The following is a 17031-nucleotide window of genomic DNA, read 5'->3' on the forward strand; positions in this document are numbered from 1 at the left end:
CAGTAGAGTTGATTTGCATGTGCAGATTTAATTTATCTGGCAACCCAGTCCAAGATCTGTCTTTGACTAGTCTATCAGATGTCAAGAGACCTTGGGCATGGATCCCAAATCCTCAAATTCCACCCATTTTTTCAGGCCTGTATTTATTTAAATTGGTATTTTTAAAACTCTTCAAACTTTTTACGAGTAAGACCCATTACAACATAACAGAGAGAAACAACATGAGATTGTAAGTCAGGACTTCTGGAACTGTTCCGGATTTCTGAGTTCAGGACTGCAGTGTCAAGGTAATTTTGGTCATACCCTCTCTCTGATTTAATTTTGCTTTTGTAAAACGCTGTCTTCTGATAGCTTGGTCAATATTAATTATAAATTGTTTCTAAAAGGCTTTGAAATCTTTAGATAAAAGCATCTCTTAAAGTGTGCTATTTATGCTTTGTGTTTTGTGTTGTCTTGAGATAACACAAAATAGTCCTTTTTATTTATATTATTAAAGTGACTTTGTGAAACAAAACTTCCTGAAAATAAGACCAGCTGGATCAGTATAAAGTGAACTAACCTGATCTTCAGCTAGTATAAGTTAGTTTAGTCCACTGAATTCAGCTGAACTAGACTGGGCACTTTTTACCTCAATTTAGGGCCAAATATAAAACTTTGAAGAGAGAAGCTCAGAAAGATGGGTATTCTGTGCTGAAGTGGTTGAAAGTTGCCAGTGAAAAGTTTCATAGCCAAGTGATGAATTTTTTATTTGTCAGGGTACAACCTATACTTACAGACCTGCTCACAGTGGAGAAGCAGTCAAACTCTTGGATGCATGCAGCAGTTGTGTTCTGTCAGCTGATTTTCTTACACCAGGGAACAAGTACTGTGTGGTAAGGAATGGTATTCTTTTTTATATCTAATAGTCGCTCTTTTCAGATAGCCAATGTGTTACTAAGGCGCAAAACCAAAAGCCTTACAGATTTTGGGACTGCTCTGATATTTGTTATGTTAGCGTAACTACTCATTAAAGGAAGTGGATGGCAGTGCTTCAGGTACAGACTATGAAAAGATCAGTACTTGCCCTAGAATGCAGGGCAGGATTATTCAAAGATTGTTGAAATGTCATATTAGTTCTGCTCTTAATTCATGTGGCTATGGTTGAAGATCAAACTGTGCCGGAGATAGATTCAATTTGGAGCAGATATTGGAACTAGGATCTTTTCAGCCTTCAGTACAAATTGGAACAGCTGGAGGGATGCCTCTGTTCTGGGTCCAAGGGCAAAGAAAGCCTTACTTATGGATCTGTCTTATCCTGAGAAATCGCAAAGAAAGCCTTACTTATGGATCTGTCTTATCCCGAGAAATCCTTTGCATTCCCCCTATGTCCTTGACTCCTGCAACACACATTTTTTGAGCCAGCAAGTCTGATTCTTCCCCAACCCGTGAATCCTTCACATAGCCAGCATAGGAACCCTGGGATCTTAATCAACTGAGTTTGCGAAATCTGTTTGTTAGCTTTTAGCATGGGAATGATTAATTTTACCTGCCTCAGAATGAGAAGTGTGAGGGTTGATTGGTCTCTAGCCCTACAGTACTGTGGCATTATAAACTTTTCTTGATATAAGAAGAATCCAAGCACCGTTATGATATGCCAGTGTTTTTCACGTGGAAAACAAGATTCCTCCTTCAGCCCTTTCCTGTGCAAAGAAAATTATAACCAGGTTTCTCTATTGCTGGCTAAATGGTGAGAATACTAATACTGATCAAGGTTACATGTTTTGCCCTACATTGTCTCATCCTGCTTAAAGACCATTCCTGTAGCTGCTGCAATTCACAAAAATTATTAAATGTTTTCTTTTTTGTGGTGTACCTTGGAGAAAATGGGCTTATAGCAAGAGCACTGTTTAGCAAGATCATTCTAGTCAAAACTAGTACCCCTTGACCTGCTATGTTAAGTCATTTGACCTGCTATGTTAAGTCATTGTTTGAATGTATTTTCACAGAATCACAGAATCGTTTAGGTTGGAAGGGACCTCTGGAGATCATCTAGATTTTCCGCAGATCATCACTGGCCATTCCGGACTACTTGTTTTTTCCACCCTCTTATCATTGTTTTTCTCTGTTCAACAGTCTGTAGCAATTTCAGGGGAAGTGCAAGTTTGGCTCCTGGAAGATGGGACTTGTCTCAGCAAGTTAAGCCTCGATATTGAGGAAAACATACCTGGGAGCTTTACGGTGACTGATACTTAGAATTTTCATCTGTAATATCTCTCAGTTAATAGCATTATACTCTGCAGACCTGGATCAACCACATTTTGAGGAACGCTGAATAGTGTCTTTGAATGACAAATAGAAGGGATTTTTAAAAGGTTATCTTGGAGAATATTTCCTTGAACTAATCACAGATTTAACTCAGCACAGAGCAGAGGAAACATTTCGACCTAACGTCCTCATGATTTATCTTTAAGCAAATATTGCTAAATCACATGCATCTAAATTTTTATGATATTACTTTATTCAGTTTCTACTTTTAATGAGTGTCAAAACTGAAAGGCAATGTTTCAAATGTATAAAACCTAAATGGATTGACTGATCTGAAAAAAAAGTTTTAGGAATTGAGTTCATAAAGTATTTCAAACTATTAATGCTTTGTCCTGATTTAAGATGCATTCGCATCTTGAAATCTGTCATAGAATGGAAAAAAATCCCATTCTATAGCAGCTCTACTCATAAGCAAACCTCACCATTTATTTAGATGGAATGTCTTTCACTCAAAATTTGGATAGTGGATATAGTAGTTTGTTCTGAGAAAGGGAGAATGTAAATCTTGATACGTAAACATAGAGCATAGGGGGAAAAATGCCCATAAAGTCTCTAAAATCTTTTCTATGTTAAAAAAAAAAAAAAAATCCTTAGGTAAATCACTTGAGGTTTCGTTTTTCCAAATTTCAGGGAATTTTAAATACTATAAGAAGTTGCATATTAAAACATAGGCTAAGATGATATAATATATTATAATATGATACTGTTAAGTATCTTTTACTTCTCAACCTAGGCAACTGCTATGGCTTGCTGTCCCTCCTCAAATAGCGTTGCTGTAGGGACCGAAAGGGGTGAAATCTATTTCATTGATGTTACCGAAGTTGAAACTCCACGGGTTGTTCACAGAATTTTTCTTTCCAAATGTCCAGTGCTGTCTTTGCAGTAAGTATATAGTAACAAGGGCAGGTATATTGTAAATTCATTCAAACTTGAACAACGCTGTTTATTGAATAAAAAAAAGTTTTTATTCTAAAACTGTCAACATGTTTACGTTTCAATTTTTTCCAAACATGTTCTGAATTACTGTGCAAGAGGAGTAGTAGCAGGATTTAGATGAAAAAAAATATAATAATCCTATATATTTAAGAAAGTTTAACAAAGCATTTAAAATGTTGATTTATAAGATCTTTTCTGACAGATCACCATATACAGTAATTATGTGCAATTCAATGTTTCTAAATTTAGAGGGTTATTCCTCTCTGAATATAAATTTGAAGTTTTGTGAAGTTAAGTTTAAGTCTTTGACTCATCCTTTCTTATATGGTGGATGTTTCTAGTAGTACTGTTAATTATACTTTTGTTAACTGTTAATGAATTTACTAATTCTCCTGTAATTAGCTATAGTGATCCAAAAGGCTTAGTTTTGACAGTGTTAGTTTTCAATAACTGGCAAACTTAGAAGGGATCTTTACTTCTACTTGCTAAAAAAAATAAAATTGATTTTGAACTCTTAAACATTAAAATAAATCCACTGTTGTTTGAAGACTCGGTTGTGATTTCTCTTCACCAGTACCTAAGATAAAACATTAAAAATATCTACCTGGAACAACTTATTCAAAGTCAAATCAGTGCAAACAAAGGCATACGTCCATTGAGAATAATATCAAAATCTTGTCAGTAGTTTTATTTTTAAAAAAGTTGCTTCGAATGAAGATTTAATAAAGTCATTCAAATAGATTGTTACGGAGTATCATTAGCTTTAGATTGAACGCCCACTCAACTAGGAATTCCGCTCATAACACTGGGTTTTACATCAGGCCCTGACCCTGTAAATGCATGGGCTGAAATCTCAGTTGTATTGGTGCTGTCAGTGAAGTCGGTAGAGTTTTGGGAGTGAGATTATGAGCAAAACTTGACCCGTTATATTGAACTGTTTTTAGAATTTTACATTCAAAATCTGTATTCAACTTGGATTTCTATTTCACCTAGTTATGATCAGAGCGGCCAATTCCTCATCGCTAGAGCTACAGAAGGACATATATTTATTCTAGACGCCCGGCCCTCAAAATTATTCCAGGTTCTTGGATATATAGGTAATATATGTAACAACATTAATCACATTGTATTTTCACTATTTGCTGTGTTTTAATTATGCTTGCTGCTCAGACTCAGCCACTCTCCTTCATTCTATTAATTTTTGGAGAACTAAACATAAGGTGGTTCTTCTCCTCTGGTTCCCAGCCAAATTTTGTTCTGGCCAACCTTTTTTTTCCCCTGTCATTTTAGTTAGCAAATGCACCAGTGTTACTTTTCTGCCAGAGGCCACATAATTCACCAGGAAGAGATTGGATCAGTTGATCAACTGATCACAACTCCAGAGCAAGAGTCAAGAATGGTGCCAGCAAAGCACTCAAGATCCCTGTGGCCTACTGTATCAGGATTTAGACTAAGAAACTGTTGTTTATGATATCTGAATGCAGTCTCCTGTCACAAATGTCCATCTCATGTCTCTTTAACACTGGGACTGCTGGAATTGTTAGCTTTGCTGGCAGACACTGAAGAACAAAAAATGATAGAATTTTAACTCACAAGAGAAAGATTATTCTGACATTTATAAATCTGTTTATGCAGTATCTAAATTCCAATAACATTATATTTGTAGACCACAGCTATGCATATAGAGCTTCATCCTAATTTTACAGATAAAATATGTTATTTTATCATTTTAATTTAGCTTGACTTCCAGGATAATATTTGAATAGGTTATATGTGAAGACAAATATAGAATTACATCTTGTCAGATAATTTGCTGAATTGCCTGATCATGTTCTCAGTGACTGACTTTGAACAGGGCCTTGCTGTGCTTTATTCGTGATTATAAGCAGACTCTCTCAAAAACTGCCTGCTAACATTGAATCCGGATGTAAACTCAGATTTGAATGTTTAATACAGTATAAACCCTGGAAATGCTCAGCATTCTCAGCTCCCATTGTCTCCAGCTGAAACTGTGTACATTCAACGCTTCTAAAAACAAGTTGTGGCTTGTCTGACGTTTTAATGCAAATTCAGAACAGTATGGTTGCATTGAGATGTATTCTGAACAAAGGTCCCTGTTTTGTTTCACATGACGACTTAGCAAGAACACGGATAACTTGATTGAGTAACAGTTTTCATTGGTTTTCCCTACCTGCTTCAGTGTTGGCAGACGAAGTCCTTGGGCTTTCTGTAGTTTCTGGCTTCAAGAATGACTTAGTTGAAGTGGTGGTACTTCTTAAAGTAGCAGAGGTCCAGCGAGCAAGACTGGAAATTTTTTGTCTACCTTCAGCTCTCACAACAGGTAAAAATGAAATAATATTCATTGTGATATTTTTCTAAGACAAGCATGTATTATTGCCTCGCCTTGCACAAAATACTAACAATCTTAATCTCTTTCTTAATCTCAGCCATACGTTCTCCTAGGACACCATTTCTTATATGGCTGTCTGTAGACTTACCTTTGTCAGCTGATTAATTTCAGCAGAAGAACGGTGGGTGGCATGCTGATTGATTGAGGGAAAGGCAAGGAAGGAAGGAAAGTAATTTACCTGCGGAATCACAACCACTTAACTGTTATTGTTGATTTGTTGTTGTTGTTGCTATTATTATTGTTATGTGGGTAATGCTCAAAGCCAACTACAAATAGGCCTCATGCTTGGCATCGCCCACATACAGAACAGCATATCAGGTGTTCCAAGTGGAATCAATCCTGCCAGGCTCTTCAGAGAGTTATTATAGGTATATGATAGCTTACAAGGAAAAGGAAAAGGTTAGAGGTTGATACATCTCAAAACATGATTCCCTGTCGTTCTTATAGATTCTCTAGATGAAAACACCAAGGAAAAATCCCACTGTATTAAGAAATAATAACTCGTATCCCAGTAAGGAATGCTACACAGAAACATTCTGTGAAAAATTCTGTAGTATGAGGAACAGATGATAATTAGTGAGAATTAGGAATGGCCTACTTCCATTCACCTACTGAAAATCTGGCCCAATTTATCTGCATTGTGCATTTTGAGATATCAGAGTGCCTGTTTGTGATCTGGAAGAAAAATGAGAGGAACCTGTCAGTCTCTCATTAAGTTCGGTAACCCACACTAATTTCTCAAAATGCTGTTCATGCTTTGTTTTATATATGCTATCCTCAACTCTTGACAACTCAGTAATTTGTTTCTGTCATTCAGTACAAAGCTATAACATTTTTGAAGTGAAGCATTTTTAAAGTGAGTCCTTTTTTTCAGAAATACTATAAGCAAGAAAAAATGGACCTAGAATGTCATGACTCATCACAGAACTTTTAATTGTGTCTGCACCAAAACTGGTATTCTAGGAATGCACTGATTTGGGGCACTTTTTGGAATCAGCTGAGAAACTAATTCAGTCATCATGAAAGAGCTTAAATGCACTAAGTAAAGTGCATTGCAGGCTAATGTTGCACTTGGCATCTTCACCACCCAGGCAGCGCAGGACAGCCTTGGTTGGCAGTGACATTAGACAATTGCAGGTTTAGGTCTCTTCCAGCCAGGAACTGCCAGTCAAGCAATACAGTTTGAGGTTTCAGTGATGTCTTCAGTTTGTCACATTACAGTAAAAATGTAGCCAGTGTTCAGTGTTACCATCATTCTACTTTTATATAATTTTACTCACGTTGTGTGCACGTGAACTGCTAGCAAAGCCATTTGTAGAGAAAACTTGTGTAAAACTGTGAGTAAGCCTAGTTTCAGATTTTCTTGTTATTCACACACAGTTTTTAAAAGGCCTTACAATTTATGAAATTTCTAGAAAATGGTTTTCAGTGAAGTTAGTATTTTCTCTAAATGTCCACAAATTTTAGATATTTAAAATAGAGTCTGATTTTAAAAGTTTGCTGAGTATCTAGAGTTCTTGCATCAGTGTTAATGCCAGGTGTCTCTTGAAAACTCAAATTTAATAGCCAAAAAGAATAAAATGCCTTTTGAAGATGTGAACGTAAGTGTTTTATCCAGGAGCGCTCAGGGTATACATACTTGGAGAGGTGGCAGAGATACCTGAACTAGTTCTAGGTGAAAGCAATGATGACATGAACCTCCATGCAAAGTAATTAGTGCTGCTTATGTAATACCCCAAAAGTGAGGTAAATTAGTATACACACGTTTCAACACCACTGTGGTTAAACTGCTTCTAGTCATCATTCAGAGCAGGTTGAGCTCTCTCTGTGCTTCATCAGCATGCTATGTGGACGCAACCCACGGAGTTAGTGTTAAAGCTAGGCGTATTAACACCCAGTTTCTTCCTTGAAAATCTAGACCACGCACACTCCTTGCTGAGATTTTTTGGCTATCACAGATACTTGATAGGTGAAGTACCTGCATTAGTGATAGTGATGTCCCTTTCTCCTTGTTTGTTTTTTCAATTTCTAGATAATGATAAATATGTTAACGAACGAGGAGTGCTTAAAGCTAGTGCCATTAAAAAGGAGCAATATGATCTGGATTATCCTTTGAGCTCAGCAGTCAAATTGAAGGATGATGTTGTGTATGGCTACTGTACCTGTGCACCTTTCATCTGTAAATACCATCTCTCTGAACAGGTAAGTCTCTAAAGCTGTTTTACTCTGGGTGGTGGTGCTGCAGATGAAGTGAATATATGAAAAAAGAGTCCTCTCTGCACTAAAAATACATACTCCATCCATAAACATCAACTTTCAGTTCACTACCACCTGCCCAGAAACATGGCAAAAGAAATTATCTCCTTGATCTGATGCAGCGAAAGCCAAACATTGATTTTTATATCTTACACAGCTTGCAAGTGCTTCACATTAGCTTCTGTACTGGAGCTGTGCTTTTGTGCAGTCTGATGAGTAACCTAAATATCCAGTTATTGAAGGAACTGGGCCATGTTTCCAAATATATTGAATACAAACTCTTTTGAAAAAGCAAGAAAGCAATCAGCAGCATAGCAGTAATACTGCTTCCTGAGCTCATCCAGCAACATTTTAAATTGCAATGATATTGATGGATTAAAATTGATAACAATAAGCAGACACGGGGAGTAAGAAACACTTGAAATTGATGGACAACCCACTAACCTATCATTAGTCTTTGTAAAACGGCATAGATTTGGCATAGATTTCCATCATCTCAACTACTGCCTAATATTTTGTTTTGTTGACAGAATATGTTGAAAGACCTATCAGTTTTTTTATCAGAGAAGAGGACTCCTAGCAATCAGTTTGGACCAGGGTTCCTCTGTTTATCACCCAACAGTCGGTGGTTGGCATCAGCAGCAGAAGATGGGGTTTTGTTCATCTATCATACTTTTACTATGGTAGGTAGGCATCCAGGCACAGGCTTCATTTGGCTTTCACTGGAAAGAACTGTGACAGCTACTTTCTCTCACTATAGGCTTTTCTTCATATAAATGTTCATATATGTTCCAGAAGAAATTATGCTGAATGTCAGCTACCACAGGGTTATACTGTGTGATTGGTTGATTGGTTTTATACTGAATGTTTATGTGATCACACATACGACTTACTTTCTTCTCCAGTAAATCTTAGGGTAGATGTCTTTACTATTCTTCTTTACCTCCTGCAAAATCAGTATACTAGAAACTTAACACCAATCTGTAGTTATTATGAACTCATAAATTCTAGTCTTTCATATACTTCTTAATGACATTTTGAATAGACCTGTATCTAAAAATAAAGGAGCATAATTTACAGACGTATTCCCTTGGAAGAACATATTTGCTGATGTTGCTTCTGTGACTTTTTCAGGATGTACTTGCTCAAAAGCATTGTCATTCATATCAAGGAGGAGGAATCAGATCCATGGTATTTTCACTGGATGGCAAATTCATTCTCGTTAATGGCATAAATGATGGTGCCCTGGTGTGTCTGAAATGGAAGTATGTATAAAGTGTCAGAACAATATCGATGGTGTAAATTCTTGTGATTCTAGACCTCCTTTTTATCAGTCTCAAAGTAAAGACAAGATTGGATGGAGCTGGATACTAAGATCTGTCCTCTCATCTTTAGAGGTTCTCTTTCTAGCTCATGAAACATTTCTCACTGAACCTCTGAGAATTATGTGAATTTATTGTATTTGAGGTATAGTTGCACTGCAAGACATAGGAGAATCTTCTGATAAGTATTACCTGTAATGAGCTTCTTATCACTCTCAAATAAACCATCTGGGAAGGGCTCTCTGAATCTATATGTGTATGGACTTAAACCCATGAGATCCTGTCTTGCTCAGCTACTCGGAGACAAGTTTTTCATGGGAGATCAACTGTGGCTATAGAGAGCTCTAAGCGGACACTGGGAGTAAGAAACACTTGGAATTACAGCTTTTCTGTTGTATAACAAATGTTTTGGCAGATGCAGAGATTAAAGAAGTAGTATCTCTAATCTGGGTAATCCATCTTTTGGAACCCCTAATTCTGTGGAAACTTTATTTAATCTTTCATCCAATTCTAAAATTCAAACAATATGGAATAGATATTTTTAAATGTATTAATATAGTGTTGCAAAGAATATTTAATACCTCATCATTTTCCATAACATACAGAAAATACATCAGTTCCCTTTTTTACTAGGAGCATAAAGAAAATTGAAGTTAAGGAAGCTACTTTTCACTGGCGATCTCTTCTTGCTATATGGAACAAGTCTACTTCCAAGGAAAATGCTGCTTTAAAATCTATGGCAGAATGGAATTTTGACCCAGAATCTACATCAGAATCACTCCCAGAAGAGAAATTTGAGGTGTTGTCTTTATTTTTGTAGAAAAAGTTTGATTATTATGCAAAACTATAGACAATAAAGCTGATCCTCAAGATAAAATCTGATCCTTTAGTAGAAGTGGAAAAATCCCCCTGAAAATAGGCTGACTGTTCTTAATTATTGATTTGTCTAATAGTATTATCAAGGAAATGAAATACTTTATGGGAAGATGACGTTCACATCTTCGATTTCATTTGATTTCTTCAGTCACAGAAAACTGCTTGTGTCAAGAGTTTCTCCTGGTGTCAAGTTGTGTGTCTTTCCCGGTGTGATGTTACTGCTATACACTCTGTGTTACTAATTGTATATTTTTTATTTAAATGAAGCAAAATAGTGAATGCACAGATTAGTACAGACATCCCAGTAGAGTCAAAAGGCTTTGCATAATAGCATGGGTTTGTAGCATCAAACTCAGGGGCTGATTAGGGAATAACAATATTGTAACATTCTCTGAAGTTCTGTTTTTTGTTGTTATTTCTAATGTGAGCTCTTATGCTTTATTTTTGGCTCTCTTTCATTCTCTCTAAATACTTGACATGGATGTTTATATCCTTCATTTCAGGAGGCACCTGAATCTTCCAGTGTAGAACTGACAGAAGACAAAAGCTTCACCAGTTTGAATTCAGCCATTACTAGTGAAATGACATGGATAGATCAGAAAATGAAGAAGGTACTTTCATGTAACAGGCATTAATGGGGTGCCAAATTATATGCTATAAATGAATTTAGTTTTTGAAGCTTTTCTGCTATTTGGGCATCTTTTAAGGCACTGTGATTCTGGCTTTTGAAGATGCTATCTCAAGACTATAAAAACTTTAAGGTAGGCACCCAGCACAGTGAGAGCTCTGAAGACCAAAAGACCACTTCTGTAGAAGCAGTAAACTCAGAATACTTGGCCAACAAATCAGCTTCCTGTAGAAACTCATAAAGGCCTTTTTAAAATGTGTCAGAAAGTTGCACCGAAGATCAGTAGCAGAAACCAAACAAATGGTTTGGTTCCAGCCCATTCCTCCCATGGGCTGGAATAACAAACTCTGCACCACTTTTAAATCAATATTCAACAGTATGACATTAATTGCAAAAACCCTGGAGTTTATTTCAGGTTAAGACTGAGGTAAGTCTGCTGTGTAACCAAAGATTTCTACAAGAAAAAGTGCATCGAAGATCTAAGAGTCTATAAAGAGGAGATATAGTACTTTGTGAGCCTAGAAATTGCTATGTTTTTGATAGTATGGATTCTTTTCAGAAATGTGAATTACAGGATTGTAGCAGATTCTTTCTGTATTTTGTCCAGCTTTGGGGGTTGAACGATAAGGACAAAGCAAAAGAATTACCCCATATAAGGTATCATTGTTTTCTGGGTGATCTCCAGAATGACCTTCTAAATTATGCAGTTTCACAAGTGGCTCAAGTCCATCTAAGACATAAAAAAGACTCAAAGTGACATCATCTCCATCCCTCTACCAAACCTGTATTCCTGCTTCTGCTTTGATGCTGGAACTAGTGGTTTTGTGCCTACACTGGGATTTTTTTGGCAAGTCCTTGAGACTCTGCACCCACATGAGTACCACCAGAGTATTAGTGTCAGTTAGGGAAAAGTGATGAGAAACAAGGGTTGAACAGCAGCAGTGTGATCCTAGGTTGATTTAAGGTACTAATTAATCTCCTGGGAGACTCGCCTCAGACCTTTATGGATTTATCAGATGGATGGAGTCCATCTGATAACAGAGTCATCCTCTGCCATTTCTTTGCCATCACTGCCATTGTCTTGCATGAAGTTGTAAACTTATTTTAGAAAGCAAATTCCAGAGGTGCAGAACAATTATAAAATTTTCCCTAAGAGATTAATCAGTAATGCTGTAGCAGCAAAGAGGATTTCACTGCTTCCAGAATAAGTACCAGATGCTAGTTTACTTGAATCTCGAATTATCCCTCTGCAAATGTTTAGTGACAATGAAAAATCTAAAAAATATACAACATTTGACAAGTTCTGGAAGTAGGCTTTTCCCAGGTCAGTGTGTCTGTAATCATTTCACCTGTAAGTACTTTCTTTCATATTTTCTTTCCTTTATGCTCTACTGCTCTACACGAGCTTACAATCTGATCTGGTTATACAATCTTTTCTCCTTTGAGCAGTTCTGAGGATCATACTTTTAAGTTAGGACTATATCTGTTAATAATCCCTTTGGAGTTTGTTTTCCATGCCAATAATGTTCCTTTAGATTATTTCAGTCTTTTTTCTATTGTTGTGTGTTTTTGTCCTTCAACAATGTATTTGTTATATGTCAGGTCATTAGAGAAGAGACTCGGAAGTTTGCTAACCAGAAGAAAGAGCTGAAAATGGGAATTAAAAAGCTGCGTAAAAATGTGAGTTTCTTACAAGGATAATGGCTCAACTTGACAGTTTTGTTTACAAGAACCCTTCCTTCATCGTTAGCAGCTCTAGGGCTCTGTTAGTTTGGTCACAGATTCTGAGAAGGCAATAATAAAGAGCTATGCTTCTTCAGGGACTATATGCTGAACCTATCAAGAACTACTGTCTGGTACCCAGTTTCCCTTGCTCCAAAAGAAATATTTCATACCATCTGTATACCTTGAGTATTCTATCCTCTCAGCAGGCTGTTTTCTGTTTGCCTCCCAAAAGCTGCTATCCTTTCTGCTTACTCCTTCCTCTTCTTCCTGCTTCCTCCCATAGAAACTGCCATCTGCAAGAGGGTAAGGCAGTGCCTTATTAACCAGACGTTAGACTAAGTCACATAGATTTGTGTGTATTGTGTGCATTCCACACTACCTCTGTTCTGTTTGCCTTCTCTGGGCTGTGATGCATTAGGCCCTGCAAACAGCAATGCCTTGAAATGCACAAACATGATACATTTGCAAACCCAGACCTAATTTGTTAGTGCGCCTCTGAAGTACGCGCCTTCCTTTATTTCTTACGGAAGCCCACGGCAGCTCAGCATACTACATATTCAGCATCTGGCAAGCTTAGCCCTAAAGTGATCATCCCAGTGATTTAAGTTGTACATAAAGTCAAAAGCTTCATTAAAATTCATTGTGGCATTCAGGCAGTAGCTAATATTTTAATACTGTGTTTTACAGAATTAAATCTCATCTGTTGGGATTTTAGCTATGTCAGTAATGTATTTTGTGACCTTGGTCAAGGCACTTCACTATTATGTGAAAGAATCCACATGCAGAACGTACATAGAAAATACTACTCCAGATCAGGTAGCTTGCAGAAGAGTTTAATTTTTATAAGATAATTTTGGGTGATTTACTGTGTTATTACTTCTTTATAAATACTGCTAGGAAGACAAGAGATATTTATTGTTAGTCACATTCACATGTGTGATCTTCACTGAGTTAAAATGGAGCAGCTTGCTTTGGAAAGTCTCAGGAAAGCTTTGCACTCAGTTAAAAGGTGTTCAGATTCTGTGAACTACAACTGCTGTTTATAAGTTCAAAAACAATTATTTAATTAAGTGCTTGGAATCAGAGAATTGCAAGTTGTGTGCTATAGATTCTTAGAAAGTATCCACAACTTCGCATATTACATCCAAATCAACTTCAAGACAAATGTGAAACGTATTCACATATTACTCTCCATCATCAGCTACAGGCAGCCCATCTTACCCTGTACCATGAAGCAGTTACAAATGAAGGCAATTAAAATCACTTTCTCTGCTATCAAGTTCTACAGTGTTAGAAGTAGCGTTTCCTCTGTTCACATTCACATTAATTTTTCTTATTTAAAAAAAAAAAAAAAGCAGATCCAGAAAATGATGCATGAGAATGAACAGATGCCAGACATTGAGAAACTGGAGCAGCAGGAGTTCAACCTGGATATAGAAGAGCAGGAAAGAGTGGAAGCAGAGGCTGAACAAGAAGTGGCCAGGGTATGACAGAATTTGGGGGAGGGTGTTTTAAAACTAGCAGAGGAAAGGAGAAAGAATGAATGAAGAACAGAGGGGATGGTCCCAATATTGCTGGTCATTACTGAGAAGCAGGAAATGTTTCCATGTTTTTCTGAACAAATTTATATAAAATAACTCCATTTCCTGTTCCATTGTGTTCTCTGGACTTATTTTTTAATATTGATCCTTGGATGTACACCTATTGAAGAACATGCTGTGCCTTCAGGAGGCGCTGAAAGAAGCTCATGAGGGCAGCAAGCTCCTAAGTTTTTTGGTTATTCTCAAAGGATTTACATGCCAGTTTACTGAACATGAACAATGAGCTGCTGCTATTCCTCAGAAACATATGGGTCTTTCTGTAGACAGACAGGTTCAGGAGCAGATAAAATTTGAATTTTTAGGTTCTTCTTTGAATAGACAGAACCAAAAAAAAATGTTGTCGATATGTTTGAAGCTACACATACATGGACTGAAAAGAATCAGCATGAGAGTTCTGAGAATTCTTAGAAAATGAAGTATGAGTGTTTATCACTTACCAGAATGGACAGTGTAAGAAGACAAGGGGAGGAAGGTTAGTGCAATAGTATGTTTCTGTAACAATGTCTTCCAGTATATACTTTCATGGGAACACAGCATAATAAGATTGAACTCTTGACTGTTTTTTGCATTTACTCAGTATAAAAAAGACTGGCAAGACTCTGACCTGAAACATTAGCCAAATGTTCCTAAAAGACCAGAGCTCACTATTCAGAGTTCAAATTTTACTCATATCAGAGACTTTAAGGTGCGAATGCAAAGTATTGTAAGTCACTTTTTGAAGCAGGCAAAACTGTTGATACAGACACAGCTGACTGGAATATGATCTGTGCTAGAAATTACACATTCTAATCCAGGTCTTACACTGTGGCCTTGGGTGCATTTCTTAAGCTCTGTGATTCTTTTCCTCTCATATAAAATAACACCTTTTAATACGGTGAGATATATTTTGGAGGAGAGAGATGCAATAGTCTAAAATGGTGAAATACTGTAATTCTTCATTTCATCTGTTAGGTTTATTTGAATAACACAGTACAAGTTGCCTGTTTTGCACCACATCCTCCTATTATTTTCTTTTCTTTATCTTGCAAGTTGAGGAAAGAGATTGATATGGAGAATTTAGCCAACTGCTATTTGCAGGATGTTATCAAACGTGAGTGCTGGGATTCCATGTGTGTAAAAGGACGTGCAGTTAAGGTAACCTCCACATTCTACCTAATTTTCTGCAGCAGTTTATTAAGGTACAGTGACAAAATAAATAGAAGCATAACACGTTTTTCATTTGCTTCCTGGGCTCATGCAAATCTTTCATTTTGTTTGATCCTTGTTAACTGTACCTTCTGAGTTGGATAAGAGTGTTGACAGGCAAACAAGCAATTCTTTAATTCCATATTCTCAGAGAATATCTTAATGCAGTGTGGTAAATATTATTTTTCTTCTTGCATGCAGTTAGTATGATTCCTGCTTCACAGAACACAAAGGCAAAATTTATTCATGGTTTTGCTATTTTAACAGAGGGACATTAGTCAAACTGATGATACTGGAGTATTTCAGGGATGATCACAGACCAAGTCATTTCATTAAAATCTGATGCTGGTGAAATTCCCTGGATAAAGAGGTCATATCCATAGATTATTAAAAAATAAAAAAAGACAAAAGCAAAGTTTAAGCAACTATTTTCTGTTCCAAAAAGTCAAATGCTTTTTGCCTTATTGCTATATTTTTACTATATTGCCTGTATTGATTAGTCCTCAATTTTATTCCAAATTTTAACAAGAGTCATTGTAACTCTTTAGCCTTCAGATGTTGAACAAAAGAATTGATAGATGTTTTATGAAGAACTTTTTACTTTTTTTTTCCCAACTGAAAAGTGTTTCCATATAGCCTGTGAAGTGAAGAATTATCCTCTGAAGGAGCGTAGTGAAGAAGAGCTGGAAACTTTGGAGAAAGTTCTGCAGTTAAAGAAGATCGAGGCAGTTGATCTTAAGGTACAGTCTCTTTGAAATACTACAGAAAGGCATTTCAGATCAGGATGTTCTGAAAAGACACTTTAGCTGTGCTTTACAGAGACATCTGTCTCAGCTCCAGTTTCTTGCTGTAGAAGTTGTCCAAATAAAAATTAAAAAGATAAATGAAGATGAAACATGGTTTTTGTACTCAGTACAGATAGATCAGTATTACAGAATCACAGAGTAACTGAGGTTGGAAGGGACCTCTGAAGATAGTTTAGTCCACCCCACTGGTCAAAGGAGGGTCAGCTAGAACTGATTGCTCAGGATGGAGACTCCACAGACTCTCTGGGCAACCTGTTCCAGTGTTCAGTCAACCTCACAGTAAAGTTTTTTTTCTTACATTTTAGTTGGATTTCCCTTATTTCAATTTGTACTATTGCCTTTTGTCTTTTCACCGTGCACCACTGAGAAGAGTCTGGCTCCGTCTTTTTTACTCACTCTTCCCCCTCGGGTATTTATATACATTGACAAGATCCCCCCGAGCCTTCTCTTCCTGAGGCTAAACAATCCCAGCTCTCTCAGACTCTCCTTGTATGTCAGATGCTCCAAACCCTTAATCGTCTTCGTTGCCTTTGTATGTCCATGTCTTTTTTGTGCTGGGGAGCCTGAAACTGGACATAGTACTCCAGATGTGGTCATTTTGACTTGTATTATTTTGATCACTGAAGAAGGCTTAATTGCAGAATTTAACCTCTAGAATTGATGACTCCAAGGCATCTTGTCAGCAGAGAAATTTGGGGACTGTTTTATTGACATGACACTGGATCATTTATATAATTAACGTCGTTACCATGTTTTTGATATTCAGGTTCGGAAGGAAATTGTTGAGATCGAGCCCGAGACTGTATTACCTAAGGAGGAAGAAGAGATGGAGGAAGAAGCAGTGGCTGATGACAGTGCATCTTACTTCCTGGTTGGAAGTCTGAGCTCTCAGTATGGTGGAGACACGTCTATTTTATACCACCAGTTGGACTTGCACACCAGGGAGCAGAAGGTCAATCAGATAATATTACTGCAGGTAACC

General features: G+C 37.0%; 1 protein-coding gene across 5 annotated transcripts in view; it reads left to right on the forward strand.

Moving 5' to 3' along the window:
- The window catches only part of CFAP43 (cilia and flagella associated protein 43), a 50958-nt gene that overhangs the window by 18876 nt on the left and 15051 nt on the right, over positions 1-17031 (forward strand). For 2 of the 5 annotated variants that reach the window (XM_068949694.1, XM_068949697.1), the window contains 15 exons: positions 756-872; positions 2113-2217; positions 3038-3186; positions 4234-4337; positions 5441-5581; positions 7683-7852; positions 8437-8589; positions 9041-9171; positions 9862-10027; positions 10608-10715; positions 12335-12412; positions 13816-13941; positions 15088-15192; positions 15867-15983; positions 16816-17025. In XM_068949694.1, coding sequence (XP_068805795.1) covers positions 756-872; positions 2113-2217; positions 3038-3186; positions 4234-4337; positions 5441-5581; positions 7683-7852; positions 8437-8589; positions 9041-9171; positions 9862-10027; positions 10608-10715; positions 12335-12412; positions 13816-13941; positions 15088-15192; positions 15867-15983; positions 16816-17025 — 1980 coding nt within the window. Of the gene's footprint in view, positions 1-755; positions 873-2112; positions 2218-3037; positions 3187-4233; positions 4338-5440; positions 5582-7682; positions 7853-8436; positions 8590-9040; positions 9172-9861; positions 10028-10607; positions 10716-12334; positions 12413-13812; positions 13942-15087; positions 15193-15866; positions 15984-16815; positions 17026-17031 lie in introns of all 5 variants that reach the window. The other 3 variants (XM_068949699.1, XM_068949698.1, XM_068949696.1) reach the window with 2 other exon arrangements.

The sequence above is a fragment of the Struthio camelus genome, chromosome 7, assembly GCF_040807025.1.
Source record: "Struthio camelus isolate bStrCam1 chromosome 7, bStrCam1.hap1, whole genome shotgun sequence".
Taxonomy (NCBI): domain Eukaryota; kingdom Metazoa; phylum Chordata; class Aves; order Struthioniformes; family Struthionidae; genus Struthio; species Struthio camelus.